The 17,412-nt window shown below is 42.2% G+C and overlaps 1 protein-coding gene across 1 annotated transcript in view; it reads right to left on the minus strand.

Moving 5' to 3' along the window:
- Positions 1–11,667: 11,667 nt before the first annotated feature.
- The window catches only part of LOC142661210 (cadherin-1-like), a 45,232-nt gene continuing 39,487 nt past the window's right edge, over positions 11,668–17,412 (minus strand). The window contains exons 12-16 of the mRNA XM_075838544.1: positions 16,636–16,860; positions 16,031–16,243; positions 14,268–14,398; positions 14,039–14,182; positions 11,668–13,205 (exon numbers count right to left, since the gene is read on the minus strand). Of these exons, the coding sequence (XP_075694659.1) occupies positions 12,999–13,205; positions 14,039–14,182; positions 14,268–14,398; positions 16,031–16,243; positions 16,636–16,860 (920 nt within the window). The 3' untranslated portion in view covers positions 11,668–12,998. The remainder of the gene's footprint in view (positions 13,206–14,038; positions 14,183–14,267; positions 14,399–16,030; positions 16,244–16,635; positions 16,861–17,412) is intronic.

A 17,412-nucleotide genomic window follows, 5' to 3' on the forward strand; every position in this document is an offset into this window, starting at 1 on the left:
CAAAGTTCTTGACCCAATCAGCTGCTTTTGCTAACCTTAAGCAAAACTGCCCACCATTAGGCGGGAAAAGAAAATTAATTTTGGCGGGAAACTTCACACCAAAACCAACTTACCATAAGAAAGAATCCACTATGGTGAATAAAATCCCATGTAGATCCCTCCTTATTGTTTGGGATTCCTCCAGTATGTTGACATGCAGCAGCTGGGGGAAATCTCATCACATCGACCACATTGTGGTTTTGAGGTGTTTTCTGGAGCCTGCGTCAAAAGGTTCTGTCAACCTTTCCAGTATTATTGACGACAAGTATAGGGTGTCAGCAGCAAAAAAAACTGCAACCCCAACGAACGACATTAAAATCAATGGAGTCCGCTTGGATCATTTAGAAAACGGACTGGTCATGGCGTCTGTTACAAATTAAAGCAATAACGCAAATGTGAGCAGAATCGTTGGACAACCCTTGTCTGTATGGACTCTCACTGATAAGGGCCTGGCGCATCCCTACATTAGCGTGTCCCTCATTATCAGCCTGTTCCCTGGAGGATGCGCTTACAAAACCAGGGTAATGCAAACCTGTGAATTTCAGGTGTGACATCTTTATGGAATTTCAGCTCGCGGGACATAGCGGCCGCACCAGTCGATCAATATTTGCTGATTCCCTCATGTGATGTATCTATGACACCTCCAACGACTAAGCCTTCACCCTTTACTAATAGGACGGTAAAATAAATAAATAAATATATATAATATATATAATTTTGTTTTAAAAATATAAATTATTTTTTTAAATTTATTTATTTTTTAAATTACTTTGTTAATAATAAAAGTCACAATAGTTTGGCGATAGACAGGTATTTACTTTATGAAGCTAAAAAATATAAGTTGAACAATTTTGTAGGGTAGAGATAAGGATAGACCTCGACTTGTGCAACTTCTTTGGAAGTGACATGAGCCGCCATATTATGTTGCGTCCTGTTGTATGTTGAGTCATACAAAACATCACAAATCTGGCCATGGATGAAAGGCCAAATGACAAAATCCAATCATAAAGCTTAAAGGGTTTGTCTATCTTGAACAATCCTATTCTATATGCTGTATTAGGTAATATCTAAGCAATGGAAGTAAGGGGTGTCTTCTGATCGGGACCCCATATTTCAGCGGAGCAGAAAGCCACTGCATAAAGTGACTTGCTCTGGAGGACCGCTATCATCCATGCATTAGGGCTCATGCACAGGGCACTGCTATACAGGCTTCATCTTACTCCATGTGTAAGTACATAGTCTCTCCTAGATACAAAGCTTGATCGTGGAACATGCCGCCATTTTTTTTCTGTCGGGTTGGTACGAAATCCAATAGAAAAAAACCTCTGTAGGCCTTCATATGACATCAGAGGCATACAGAAGTGTAGTAAAGGGCTTGTGCACCTCTTTGGAAGGCCTATTTCCTACAAAACTAGCTGTAATATGCCCATGTACATGTCCTGATAGGCAACCATTGATCTCAATTATAGCTGTATAGAAAATCACTTTCTAGGGACCCTAAAGAAAAAAAGTAGCGTTGGCTTATACGGCTTACTATATTCAGACTTCCAATCTGGACAGACTTTTGGACTGGGTTTACAGGCTGTAGGTAGAGCAAGCATATGAGTGCCATGTTGTGCCCAATGCCCAGTCCGATTTGGCGGCATTGATGACCCCCTTAGCCGGGAGACTCTCTTACAGCTCTTAATACGGTCCACACGGCCAAAGGGGTTACTGAGAGGGAAAAAAATGATGGTAATCGTTTTCAAATACTGCTAATATAACTATATAAAAGATAACAATAAAATTATATTGGATAATAAAAGCTGCACCGATCGACCTAATGAAATACACTGGTACACATTCACATATATTGATTTGACAATATCTTGACCACTGCTTTCCTGTACCGTCTTACTCAGTTATCTTTTTATTTTTATATCTACATCCCATATAAGAAGGAGTATAGCAGCCAATAAAGATTCCCAAGGCCGAGCAATCTTTGCTATTATAATTGGTGCAATGAGCCAGTTTCATCCGATCCCATTACCACGGTGTTAAAAGGGCACCGAATACAATTCTATGGATAGAAAATGCATGAAACGCTAAAAGAACACTATCAATGTGTTTGATATAGTGTGTTATGGGGGATTGATAGATTATTTATTACCTATAGATTATTTATTACCTTCCATCCTGAGTCCATGTATAATCTTGCAAACACTTATTGAGATCATGCAGCACTGTCTGTACGCTGCCGTGTAAGTTCTTGGAGATATAAATTCATGAACATTGGCACCTACAGAATTACTGGCCCCTTAAACACAATGTCAAAAAGGCAGAGCATTTTTTTTTTAATACAGTTGTGCGCCCCATCTCAATGGCTCCCTAGGCAGTGGCCTACCGCACGTGCCAGCCCTGCTGGAGCCCCCTTCACATGTATGGGTGGTCTCCTTCTCATTGAAATTACCGGGAGCTGTAAAGACCGATGAGCGAGTGAACCATTCAGATTCTTGCTGATGGATCCGCTTTACGTGGCCTGTTGTAGCCTCGGGTCAGACAGATTATTGGGATATTAAGTGCAGGCACTTCTTCATCCTCCACACTCCTTGCTGGGTGACTAAGCATCAGCATGGGATGCTGTTGGTATCACACCCAGGATATTACTCCGGCTACCATCAAAGCTTCTTCCCCCACACTTCCTCCGGCATTTCTGTTCTTACTTGCTATTTCACAATGTCCGACGCGCAGACACGTAGAGAAGATGACAAATCCAAAAATGTGACGATGCAGCAAAAACGGAGCGGGCTGCTTGTTGAGCGATGCTGAGGTGGACAATTTTTTGTTTTTCAAGAAAGTCAAAAGTTATGACTCCAAGACGTCTTCCCATGTACTATAATGGTAACGGAAAGCCAAAACATGAACCTAATTTCACGTGTATATGCCTTTAAAATCTTTATATTCATTTTATAGTAGGGCTTCACCATTTATGATGATCCATTCGTGGTCAGATTGGCATACTAGCGGGCTCAGTCCCTGAAAAATTTTAATTGTGCCGAAAAGGTTCAACAGGACACCCCGCTCCCATTTGAAGCCAATCACTTGCCACTAGGGTCTTCTTTATTATGGGTTTATTCAATGCCAAGATAAAGTTTACAATGCAATTAAAAGTGGATGTGCACATGTTCTGTACGGATGGAAGGTGGGCCTTCAGAATCATTTTCCTTGGTGGGCCCAGTCCACCACTGCTCCAATCTTCTATCTACTGCTGATTCTGGGTGTCTCCTCCTAAAACCCATTTTGTCTCTCCTTTTATCGGCCAAATTCCTACCTTGTCTCATGCCCCACGCCATTTCCAGATTGTCGTAATATGGTTGCATTTTAGCGTCCATATTACGGACACCTTACCTGGACCACTTGTGGTTTTACTGAACCAAATTTTTTTTAAAGAAGTTTAGAGCAAGTAGTCTGTGCATATAGGGGGTGGGCCTGTGGCAATTACTCATACTATAATCCAGCCCCAACTACGTTCTTATGGTCTGCATTTTTATTATAGCAATTACCATTTAATTTTTTTCATCAGCTTCCAGTAACTCCCAAAATTGAGAAAGGGAAGCATGCAGCAACTGGCACAAGATGAGGAGAAGGAGGAGCGTGCCACAACAGGCTGGGGAAATACCGGTTCATTTTTCCGGTGAATATTAGTAAATTGTAGGCATCAGGCTTCAAGTTCTAGAGAAATATGTATTAATCTAAAAAAATAAAAAAATAAAAAAAAAACATTCCAAATAATGTATCCCAGACATGACCATTTCGACACTGTGGGGATTTCTGATTTATTCTGAATACCATAGTTGTGGCTCACGATGTACGCAACCTCCTTAAAGAGGCTCTGTCACCACATTATAAGTGCCCTATCGCCTGCGTAATCGGATCGGCGCTGTAATGTAGGTAACAGCAGTGTTTTTTATTTTGAAAAACTATCAATTTTGACAGAGTTATGACCTATTTTAGATTTATGCTAATGACTTTCTTAATAGACAACTGGGTGTCTTTTTACTTTTTGAGCGTTGTGGAGAGAAGTGTATGACGCTGACCAATCAGCGACCAATCAGTGACCAATCAGCGTCATACACTTCTCTCCATTTATTTACTCAGCACATAATGATCTTGCTAGATCATGATGTGCAGTCACTTACTCACACATTAACGTTACTGAAGTGTCCGGACAGTGAATAGACATCACTACCAGCCAGGACGCGATGTCTATTCACAATCCCGACACTTCAGTAACGTTTGTGCAGGAGTTAATGACAGCAAGCGTGATCTCGCGAGATCACGCTTTCTGTCTTTCCTATATACGTCCTCTTATGATCTCCTCATTGTGGCTTATAAAACGGCATCATAAAACTGCACTGTGTGAATAAGGCCGAATACCTTTTCTAAAACAGGCACAAGCTCAGTTAAGCATCTGTTCTATACGTGCACCACAGCAGCAATCACTACGACAATCGCGGAAATAAACTGCGATTTAACTGCATCGTGTGAATAGAACCCTAGACAAAATTGATAATTATATCGCACAGCAATTTCTGCGGCAAACTATACTACCGTCAGAATGAGGAGATGTATCAGAACTAGGGAAAACTGGAACGGTTGCCCATGGCAAACAGATTTCAGCTTTCATTTTCTAAAGGGCCTCTGAAAAATAAGAGCTGGGATCTGATTGGTTGCTATGGGTAACTCTCCACTTTTCCTTTGCACTAGTTTTGATAAATCTCTCCAATGTTCAAAAGATGTTTTTAGCTGTATGAAAAATAGTCGATAAATATAGCGAAAGTCACGTGACCTATAAATGGCTGCACGAGGCAAAACCATAGACAAAACAGGTGACGTCTCCTAAACTCTTATACAAGACATAAAGTGATTCTAAGCTCATAATAAGCACACGATGAAGGTGAACTGAGCGCCTCCAGCACCCCTTATACACCTCACGCTGGGCAAAATGCCCCTTACGTGCCTCAGTAGGTTCCTTTGAAGCCAGACGCCGCCCTGAGTGGATTTTATTAATGATTAGTGAGAGGCCTCTCGGCTGCAAGATGAAAGGCTTCTCTACAACCTGGGAGGACTTCAAACATAGGTTGTATTGTCTCACTGCCACAATGGGGGCTCTCACGGATCTCCCCTTAACCGCTACTGCGTGAACGCCCCACCTCCTACCCCGCTATTACCAGTGAAGCTGATCAATGTCTGTGTGTGTACACAAAGTCACCAAAACATTCGTAAGGGTGTATTCAGACATTGCGGTTGATGTGCGGTAACAGCCACGTCCGAAAACCGCATGCAATTTGTACGGCGAATTTGAATCACTGGAAATGCGGTTGCCATAAAAAAGTAGACACATAGAAAAACGCATCAATTCGCAGAAAGGCCGGGTTCACACGTAGCATAAATACTGCAGATTTTCCTCATCGCGGAAAATCCGCTGTGTATTACAGTAGCAGCAAAGTGGATGAGATTTGAACAAATCTCATCCACGCACTGCGCAAAAAGCAATTTTTAAATCTGCAGCATGTCCGTTTATCTTGCGTTTCCGTCTCAGAATTGTATCTGACAAGCTTATAAAAAAAACGCAACAAAACCCGCTACAGATAATCTGCGCCTGTTTCCGTATGAAAATGTAAAATATGCATCAAAAAACGCATTAGTGTGGATTTTACCTGCGGAATTACCTGCATTTATCTGCAGATTTCCGTAACGTGTGTATGAAGCCACAGAGGTCCCGTCTGAATTTCTACTTTAACGCAATTTATTCAAGTGAATGGTCTTAAAGGGAAAATCCCATAAATAACATTTATCACAGGATTCATACGTGAACACAATTCATAGTCTATGGTACTGACGGAGATAGCCAAAATATAATGATTGGTGAGGGGTCCAACCACTATACTCGGGTATCTCGGGCAGTTCCATAGATAGTGAAAGGATCGGTGGCGACGCATGCGCACTACAGGGGACTTTGGGACCCAGGTTCTCGTGACCGATTGGGGTCCTAGTAGTTGGACCTATAGGGATCAGACATTTATCACCTGTCCTGTGGCTATCGTTCAGCCCTTTCATTCTGAGGAGAGGTGGGGGGGTCCTGGCATTCAGACTGCCACCGATGATGATCACTTTCTTTAGTGGGAAAAGCCCATTTTTTTTTACGTCTCCACGAGAATACTGCACCTTACACAAACCAGCACCTTCTAATTTGCGTGGGTGATTTTGCAGCCGGACATACGTACTCTGCCGCTTACATACCACGTAACCATATGAATGTGCCATTTCAGAAGGCACCATCTCCATCTTGAATACCATTGTACAATAACGCCAATGTACGACTGCACAAAATGTTTAATCACCATGGTTCCTATCTGTTCAGTGACAAACACATTTGGCAGAGCAGAGCTAAAAGTGCGATGCCAGATCATTTCCCTTTACAACCATGAGGTTTAACCATAAGGCAATGTTCACACGCTTAACAAAAAACGGCTGCAAAATACGGAGCTGTTTTCAAGGGAAAACAGCCCCTTATTTTCAGCTGTTTTTTAAACCACAAACGTTTTTTGATGCGTTTTTTTATGTCCGTTTTTGGAGCTGTTTTTCTATTGAGACAATGAAAAACGGCTCCAAAAACGGCTCAAGAAGTGACATGCACTTCTTTTTTTATGGGGCATTTTCTTACACGACGTTCTTACAAGTGGCGCGTAAAAAACGCCCTGTGGGAACGAAACGCCATTTTTCCCATTGAAATCATAGGCAGATGTTTGGAGACGTTCAGCCCCCGTATTTTCAGCCATTTTTTGGGGTACTTACTGCCCGAAAAACGGCTGAAAATAAGCCGTGTGTACATACCCTTAAAGTGTAATTACATTAAGGCCCACGTAGTGTAAATGATGCGGAACTTCCGAAAAAGAATTTTGTGCGGAAATTCCGCAGCATTTACAGTAGCAGCAGAGTGGATGAGATTAAGAAAATCTCATGTCCATGATGCGGAAAAAAACAGCAGCGTAAACGTTAATAAATTGAACTGTGCGAAATTGTCAATTTATGCTGTGTTTTCGTTGATTTTCTGTAGCGGGTTTTCGCCATTGAATTCAACGGGGATGCAAAACCAGCAACAGAAAGCCAAGTGTTGCGACTTTTGCGGCGTATTCGCAACTATGGAAAAATAAAAAAAAACATACCCAGAAGTCTGTGTTTCTTCGTCCAGTCCACAATGTGGTGCGGTTTTTCAGACAAAATGTACTGCGGGTTCCAGGTTGGATACGCTGTGCAGTTTTTACACAGCGTATCCGAGCCGTGGGAATCCGGCCTGAATGTGACCCAGTTCTCCTGACACATGATCAGAGGAAATGTTAGTCTTGTCTGTTCACGCCATAATTTATCTGACTCATTCCTTATTCTTCTATATTAACCTTTTAGCACTTCTTACATTATGAACCCAGAAAATAAGAATAAAAGATAAAGACCAAGTCACACTCCGGGGTTGGCGAAGTTCATGCAAGTTAGTGCCCCCCCCAACGCCCATAATATTATGAATGGCTGTTTCCATCTCGGATATTTATGGCTTATTGACAGAATATGCCATAAATGTCAATACATACAGGGCCCACCTCTGCGGTACCTATCTCTGGAATGAGACCCCATGAGCCCTGTCCTGGTACCCGGCCAAGTGGGATGAGGTGGTTGGGAGTACGGAAACAGCAAAGCTTGTGGAGCTACGTTGTTTCCAGAAGTCCCAAAGAAGTAAATGGGAGTTACGTATACAGCGTAGCACAGCGAGTTACACTGTTTCCATAGCTCCCGAGTTCCGAAAACAGCGTAATTCACTGTGATACGCTGTTTCCGTAACTCTTATTCACGTCTATGGGAGTTCCAGGAACAGCTTTACTCAGCAAGGTTGGCTGTTTCCATACCCCCGGCCACCTTGCAGCTCAGTGGCTGGGGACCAGCGACAACAGGAGAAGGTAGGATGAGGGTCAGGTGGCCCCGTTAGGGTATGTTTACACGCCCTATTTACGGACGTAATTCAGGCGTTTTACGGTTTGAATTACGCCCGAAAAAACGGCTGCCAAAAGACGGCGCGTAAAAAGACGGAATTTCAGACGTAATTGGCGTTGCCGTGTGAACATACCATTAGAGATAGTTGTGAGTCCCAAAAGTGAGACCCGTATCTATCGGATATTTATGTCATATGTGGATAGGCCATAAATGTCCACAATGGAAATACCCCTTTAAGTAAGATGGTACCTTCCGTTGGCGCCCCTCCCCCATATGGTGTACCGTCATACAGTGTATGAATACCTTTACCATAAAGCACCTAATTATAAGCACAATACAGTATGGTGCCCAAATAATAGTGTCATACGTTGGACAAATAACACTATTGCCTAAATACCAATGCTATATAATGCTGCCACCATTATACGCTGTAAAAATTATATACTGTACAGTAGCCGTGCACACAATATAAATACTGCCATATAGTACTAAAATAATTCCGATATACAGGGACCAACTAACAGCTCAATACATAAAGTAACCTAAAAACAAGGATATATAATGCCTAAATAATACTGCTATACAATTATTTTTAAGATTCGTAGTTGTAACAAGCCTTGGGTGCCAGGCAAGGCACACCCCAAAATCTGACCCTGCCTGGTGTTAGAGCAGGAAAGTGTCCAGTGAAGTCTAGTACTCGTAGTCACCACTAGGGGAAGCTTAATGCATCTGTATAAAAGTGTATGCAGTGAGCTCCCTCTGGTGGCTGCAGACCCTCCTCTCAACTGAGAAGTGGTAAATTATATGGTGTCTAGCGTAAAACTCCCAACTTTCCGGTTTTTGGGTTTTTTTGTACATGAAATGCAAAGTTGGAGGTGCTTATGACAATTTGCATAGAGGTGGGCATTTTTTTGGGTTCCTACAAGGGGCTTTAAAGTGTTTTACGAACCGGGATGCAAATGTTGGGAGTGAATTGATCTAGGCAATGCTCTGTGAGCTAAATACATTAAGGCCTTATTCACACCAACGTGTGCGTATTGCGCGCACAAAAAATGCAGCGTTTTGCGCACGCAAAAGTTCATTGTGGTATCTGTATATGGTGTGTGGCTGCGTGATTTTCACGCAGCCGGCATCATTATGACACTGAAACACGGGCAAGTATAGGACATGTCGTGAGTTTTGCGCAGCGGACATACGTTGCGTGAAAATCATGACCTGTCTGAACGGCCCCATTCACTTACATAGGTCCGTGCGATGCGCGTGATTTTCACGCGCGTTGCACGGACGTAATATACGTTCGTGTGAATAAGGCCTTACAGATGGACAAATCTCTCTTGCAGTTTGCTACAATGTATCAGTCTGAAGTCCAGGCTGTTTTGCTCACAGAGCATTGTCTAGACTGGATACAATTGTATCCACTTCTCAGCTGACAGCAGAACTAGATATGTAGGGGTTTGCAGCCTCTGAACGTAAACAAGAGCGTTCTCATTCACTGACAGCAAACAAATATCTCGAAAATAGTGAGGAATTGAAACACAAAGTATATTAGACAGTTGGAGAACTTATCATGAATTAGTGATTAGGCTTTATAAACTTAAAACCCCTTTAATAGTTGCCGTATAAAGGTCTTGTGCACATTTGAATTAACTTTATTTATGAAAATCCAGAGGACCCCTTTAATTGTTTTCACTGTTGTAGTCATATGCATGTATGAGACTAGATCGCCATCTTGTGGTAAATAAGAGCACTGACGATGACTATGTCTTGGGGTTCACACAGGATTTCAAGGCAGATTTTGAAATGCCAGTGTTTTTTGACACTTTTTTTCCCCACGTTTTTTGACGCATTTTTTTAGGCGCTTTGTAAAATTAATCGAATGCAAAAACCGGGGCAAAAAACGCTTTAAACGAAAGTTTGAAGTATATATTTATTTGTGAAGTACGTGTTTATGTTCATACTTACCAACAATTAAATCTGAAATTGCACAAGATTTAGGCCGTATTTACATGTCGCAGTTTTGCACCGAAAAACGCATGTGTTGTGCTGTGATTAGCTGTGATTTTGCAAATCGCTGTAAAAACTCATGCGTTTTTCGATGCGGTTTTTGGCCCCGCGGCAAAACCACACCGTTGGAATACACCCTAAACCCCTGAAAAGATTCGTCCTGAAAAAGCCTTAATGACCCATAACTTTTGTATTTTTTCAATTACAAGCCTGCATGAGATTTTGTTTTATGCTGGAAATGTTTTTATTTTTTTTATTTTCTGGCGCAGTTTGGGGGGGGTACATATATATTACTGTGTCATTTCTATAATTCGTTTTTTGCCGAGAATATAGCAAAAAGCAATTTTAAGCAGTTTTTTCTGTTTATTTATTACACTGTTGATGTTTTACACTAAATAACCTGGTAATTTAATTCCACAGGTTATTACGGTCGCGTGGATACCTAAGATGTTTTTTGTTTTCCGGAATAGTATTCACAATAAAATGTATTTTATACTAATTAATCCTTTATTTTTGCAGACTTTTTTTCTTTCATTAATTTATGTTTTTATTGCATTTTTTTTAAATTCCATAAAAGGATTACTATTTGACAACTTTTTTTTATACGTACAATGTATTAGTATACTCCTTTATACTAATACATTATCTTCTGTGTCACTGTAAGGGTATGTTCACACGCAGTGTTTTCAGACGTAATTCGGGCGTTTTACACCTCGAATTACGCCTGAAAAAACGCCCCTAATACGCCTACAAACATCTGCCCGTTGCTTTCAATGGGAATTACGATGTTCTGTTCCCACGAGCCTTTATTTTACACGTCGCTGTCAAAATACGGCGCGTAAAATGACGGCTCGTCAAAAGAAGTGCAGGACACTTCCCGGGACGTTTTTGGAGGCGTTTTTCATTCACTCCATTGAACAACAGCTCCAAAAACGGCTGTAAAAACGCAGCAAGTTGCTACAAAAACGTCTGAAAATCAGGAGCTGTTTTCACCTGAAAACAGCTCCATATTTTCAGACGTTTTTGGTCACCACGTGTGAACTGTCCCGGGAAAATCGTGACTGTTGGCAAGTATGGTGTGTATAGTGTCTGAAGTTGGATTGTGGGAGTGCTGTCTGTATAATCTCCGCATTTCCAACTAATAGCAATCATCACCCATCTATAGGATAGGTGATAACTTTTAGACTGATAGAGTCCAACTGCTGGGACCCACACCAACCGCAAGAATCGCAGTGGGAAGGTGTTAAATGAAGCGATGACCGAGTGTGCGTACAGCATTCTCCATACAACACTATTGGCGGTACAGCCGAGCCCTTTAATGTTGGAGTATGCACAAATGCAGACAGTCTCCATTCTTTTTTATGGCGGATAGAACATCGGGAAAATGTTTCATTATTATCATCATTAGTCAATAATTAGCAAAAGTCGTAATACCACTTTAAGGCCACATTCACACTCCGCAGAAGGCTTACGTTGTGGACATGGCCCGAAAATCCATTGCGAAACCCACATGTGTTACTTAGGGATTTTGCCTTTGCTTTGGTCGCCCTTTTTTACAGCTGGAGAATAAAGCGGAGACCTAATGATCACTGTAAAACATTTTATTTTATATAAACAATTTTATTTTTGTACAAAAAAATATATAGGCGAGTAAACACAATTAATGTCTGGGTTTTTATACGCTAGATATGGGGAGCAGTGAGACCCCAACCAGCATAATATAGTGTTAATTTAGACTTTATGTTATCACCAAGGATGAAACCAGGAGAACTCCTGTCAAGCATCAGGTAAAATTTACAGTACTGGTCCCCTTATATAGGCCCAGCTCCAAGGCCTGGATGTGACTGCTACCTCTGCACCCCTATAGTTACGCCCCCGCTTTGCGCTGCTTGTATTCACGGTCACAGTATGGTTTCTACATTGTAGCAGCTATTGGTTGTTATTTCCATGACTCATATTTTCCCATGCCACCAAAAGTGTCAGGCTCCACCCACTTATGTAAGCTTCTTATACCTAAGAAACGGTGCAGGTATTGAGGGGTCTCGCTTAAGAGGGGCCGAAACCATTCCGACTGTTTGCTTAGAGGAGCTTTGCTCCAGTTATTGTGATGGCTGCCATTTTGTGCAACCATTTGACCATCAGAAAATGTATGAGGGATTAACCAATCAAATCACTACTCCTGTTTCCTAAAATGTCAGCTGCCGTCAGTCGCTATGTGTGATCACTCCAATTTTTGTTTTTGTCATGTACAAATCAGAATGGCAGTGTTACCCACGGCAACCAGCACCCAATCAGATTTCATTCTAAAAGTAAACGTAGAATGGTTGTCAGGGACAACTGCAGTATTTTTTGTACATAATCTCCAGCCGATACATCTATTTTGGATATGCATAAAAATATAGTTCTCTGGATAGAATTTTTTGAAGACTTCATTAACATATTTAAAACATCCTGAGGATAAATTACAAGAAGAGACTAAATCACATTGTAAAAAATAAAATAAAAAAAAAGATATAAGCACAATGTAGACAATCTGTATACTTTTGGCAGACAGCATTGTTATAAGGCACTGTTGTCCAACCTGTGGCTCTCCAGCTGTTGCAAAACTACAACTCCCAGCATACCCTGACAGTTGCAGATTGATGGGGGTTGTGATTATGCAACAGCTGGAGAGCTACCGGTTAGAGAGCACTGCTTTAAAAGCATAAAAGGACAAAGAAAATAAAAGTATTGAATAGAATTTACAGCTGTTTCTCATAGTAGCACAAAAGAAGACGAGCACTGTCCTGTGACGACACCTCAGCTTGAGAAATTGGGCAGCAGAACTGAGCAGCCTCCTGTCCAGGGTCTTTTTACAGTGCAAACTAATGGAAAAAAAAAAGTCATATTTTCTGCCGTTTTTCCCCTCAGATGTCAGCTGTTGCCACATTTTAGTCCTCGTCTCCACCGTACATGTCCGCCAGTTTATTGAAGCGTGGGCCCCAGTTCTTCAGACCGCTGTAATCCTGGTCACCATCTGAATTAGAGGAATTCAAAGAGCTGAGGGAGACGGCATCCGATCCGCTACCTTCATAATCGAACACCAGGAGCGAGTCGTAAGGAGGGGCTGTTGGGTCGTTGTCAGCCGCATTCAGATTCTGGGTAATGGAGGAAAATGCATTTTATTAGATTCACTTGTCATTATCATTCGGCCCATGTTTCTGCATTACACAATGGGCTGAAGCTTAAAGCGACCCTCCGGTTCTAGGACAAAATTATAAGTAATGACAATGTATATGGAGATATATTACCTGGTTTCCTCCAGTTGCGTCTCTCTGCCGTCGATCTGCCGCATTGGGGTCCCCTCTGTGTTGTCCTAAAATTGCCACAGCGCTTCACAGATTGAGTCTAAGACACTCCCTTTGTTTTCAGATTGGCCAGAACTGCTCACCTGAGCAGCTCCGGCCAATCCTAGAACAGTGGGAGTGTCTCAGACTCGCAGTCTAAGAAGCGCTGTAGCCATGTTTCTGACAACATAGAGGGAACCCCAGTGCGGCGGATCCACGGCAGAGGTGCGCAACTGGAGGGTATCATGTAATATAACTCCATTAACCCCGTAATATTTAAAATGTTGTCGCTGGATTGGAGGGTCACTTTAATTATAGAACAATTAGAAGTTATGCAACTTTCTAATATACTTTGCGTTTCAATTCTTTACCAATTTTAAGATTTCCCCTTGCTGTCAATTAAAAGAAACATTGTTTAGATCCAAACCCATTGCTCCATCTTACACAGGTGCAGAGTTCGTTACACTATATCAGAGCTCTATGTTGTAACAAGTCATGCACCTGTGTCAGTTGGACAAGGGGGCAAAGAAGGGAAAATTCAGCTTGACTGGAACCGTGACCATCCCTTACTGCCAAATTAACCATATTTCAGAACAAATCATTGCAGGTGGAGAAGCCCTTTAAATACAGCTGTGCTACCCTACCTCTTCAATAAAATTTCCTATTTCATCAGGATTGGTTGGGCGCGGCCGGTACTGCGGAGCGGGCATCAGTGTTGGTGCAACGTCATTGCGCATTATTTCTGGGCGGGCATCAAGACCACGGTGTAGTTGACTCAGATCAAAATCCTTTAAGAGAAGGTGGTTGTTATAATCAGTTATGTGCTCAGTAATAATTTGATATTTATGACAACAGATCCTCATGGTACAGTACCTGATCCTCCTCTCCTCCACCCTCTTCATCGTAATGATACACATTATCCCGCGTTTCATCTTCAGGAGGTAATAAGGGCTCCTTAACAACCTTCTTCTTCCTCAAGAACATCAGAAGAAGTAACAGCAGTACTGCAAATAGAGAACCAGGGATATAAATCGAGCAGTGTATTATAATGTTCATTAATTGATTATAATGTACTATAATTACCGGTGCACATATTGACAGAGCACTCCATTCTATACAGGGTAAGCCAAAAGTCAGAAAGCACCGAAATATCACTTTATGTTATGCACATTGATCTCTTCCATTCCATAGCATATTAGACCAATGAGTGTCCCTATATATATATCTTCCCCTACCCGGCTACAATCTTGAAGAAACACTTCAAAGAAACGCTACGAAGCAAAAATCATATAAACCTTATACCTACAGCAGGGTCTGAGGGGGCGGTGCCTGACTCAGATTCAAAGATGATTCGAAGAAAATCCCTGTCATGCTCCGCCCCCTCAGGTCCTGCACTAGGTATAACACAGTGTATCAGTTTTGACTGTATTGTTCCACTAAAAGGGGTTGTCTCATCTTTTAGGACGTATAGACGTCATAGAGGGAGGTCCCCTACACTATTAGGGCTGATTCAGACGTACGTGGCATTTTTGCGCACGCAAAACACGCGGCGTTTTGCCTGCGCAAAAGCCACTTGCCTGCTCCGTGAGGCAGCATCGTATGATGCGCGGCTGCGTGCTTTTCGCGCAGCCGCCATCATTATGACACGCCATTCGGATGTTTGTAAACAGAAAAGCACGTGGTGCTTTTCTGTTTACATTCATCCTTTTGACTGCTGGTGCGCGAAACAGGCAGTTCGCACGGAAGTGCTTCCGTGCGACCTGCGTGGTTTTCACGCACCCATTGACTTCAATGGGTGCATGATGCGTGAAATACGCAGAGATATTGACCATGTCGCGCTTTTTGCGCAGCGGACAAACGCTGCGCAAAAAGCACGGACTGTCTGTACTGCCCTATAGACTTGTATTGGTCTGTGCGTGGCGCGTGAAAACCACGCGGCCCGCACGGACCCAATACACGTTCGTGTGAATCCACCCTTATCCACAATGGAGAGCCAGTAACTAAGAGTAATTGTATATTACAACTGCATGGCACCATGGGAGCAATGAAGTGGTGGATAGGTGCATGGAAAGGGTTTTATTATAGGGCCCGAAATGGGCCATGTAAATGAGTGCCAATTAACGAGACCACTCATTCATCAGCGCTTGTTTGCTCCATTCACAAGGAGCAATGATTGCTTATGTATAGGGACGAGCGATCGTTGCTCCAATTGATCATCATGTCGGCAGCCCGTCTCCCTGTTTACACAGGACGATATGCTGCCGAGAAAGATGATTTTTAATTCTACATAAAGGAGCAGATCCACCGATGAAACGGGCGTTTGCTCATCCATCAGCCGATCGTTGCCCTGATTGCACAGGGCAATAATCGGGAACAAGCATTCATATGAACGCTCGTTTGCCCGATCATTGGCCCCTGTAAAAGTGCCCCTTAGGATAAAAAAATATATTAACTGGATTACCTGGGATTATATGTTATAACAAAACATACTAAATGCATTACCAACTCCATGATATTTGAAAATTTGTGTCGCCTGTAAGTACTATATATGAGCAGAATCGGTAAAACGCCGCCTCACGTTACACAATAGCATACTGCAGCATTATTACTGAGTGTAAACTGAAAGAATGACTTACTCAATAGCGCCAAGATGCCCCCAAGTATGCCAAGTATCATGGGGATTCCCAGCCCTCCAGCCAGTGCCTTTGGTGCATTACACGTTGTACCCTCACATTCGCATACTTGTATCTTTAGAATGGATGTGTTTTTCAGCCCCTGGCTATCGCTGATGGTGACAGTGACTGTATATATGTCCGCATCCAGATCCTTCTTTGGTCTTATCTCAAACTCTGCAAAGCACAACGTAGATAGTCAATGGTAATGGATTTCACAGCAATTTGTTGACTTGCTCACACCTAGATACTTTCTTCTAAGCTTTTTAGCCATCAGGTGGAACTGACATATCCAAAGAGTATTGACACTATGGGAAATGGGGTACATGGCTCGGGCAGCCGCTCCTCATTAGGTAGGACAATGAGCTGATATGGGGGGGGGGGGGGCACTTGACCGAGCTACAAGTATTGAATTGTTATTGTGGCATGGCAGGGGAAAGGTATATGGTGCCCACTGACTAAAAGCAGTAAATGGTACCATCTGTGTAATGCAGAGAGGTACTTTTGTAGCAGCTCTCGGCTCTGGTAAATTTGGGACTTAGAATAGCCTTTAGGCATTCTCTACTTACGGTTATTCACCACAGTCGATGTCCAGTTGTCCCGGGCCTCTCTGTTGATTTCCGCTGCATAGGGGTCTGTAAATGGTTTTTCATCCCTGTCAGTTATGTTGATAAGAAGAGGGTTGGGGTCCCTCAGGCACATTACAATTTCTGGTTCATCCAAAAAGGGACCATTATCATTTACATCAAGAAGAGTAAGCTGGAGGGTCCCTGTTCCGGTGGCAGTCGGAGATCCTGTATAGACAAGCATAGTGTCAGGTACAACCATAGATCTAAGGCGGAACTACGCACAATGTAGATCTTGCATTTTATTGCTTTCTTGAATCCGTTTGATAAGTTCTTCACATCACAACTCTACAAATTCCTAATATACTTTTGTGTTTCCTTCTTGACACGTTACCAAACATTTCTCTAATATACTGTAACAAGCCGTGCACCTGTGTCAGTTGGGCACGATCAGCCTCTGGATGTAAACATTAATTCATCCATTCACTGACAGAAAGCAGAGATCTTGAAAGTGGTGAGGAATAGAAATAGAGAGTATATTTGCAAGTTGGCGAATGTTAAGCTTTATTTAAATAAAACATGTAAACTTCTTTAAACTCCCGATTTGTTGACTGATCCGTCCAATTCCGATGTGATCTGCAGACAATCTAATGTATGTTCCGAGCTATGGACATGGGAGTGCTGACAGATCCCTCCAAAATTGTCAGGATCTGCTGACAGATATCTCATATCTATGGCCTTACAATTGGACAAAGTTGTTACCTTTCCTTTATAATTTAG

Source organism: Rhinoderma darwinii, chromosome 9 (genome assembly GCF_050947455.1).
Source record: "Rhinoderma darwinii isolate aRhiDar2 chromosome 9, aRhiDar2.hap1, whole genome shotgun sequence".
Classification (NCBI taxonomy): Eukaryota; Metazoa; Chordata; class Amphibia; order Anura; family Rhinodermatidae; genus Rhinoderma; species Rhinoderma darwinii.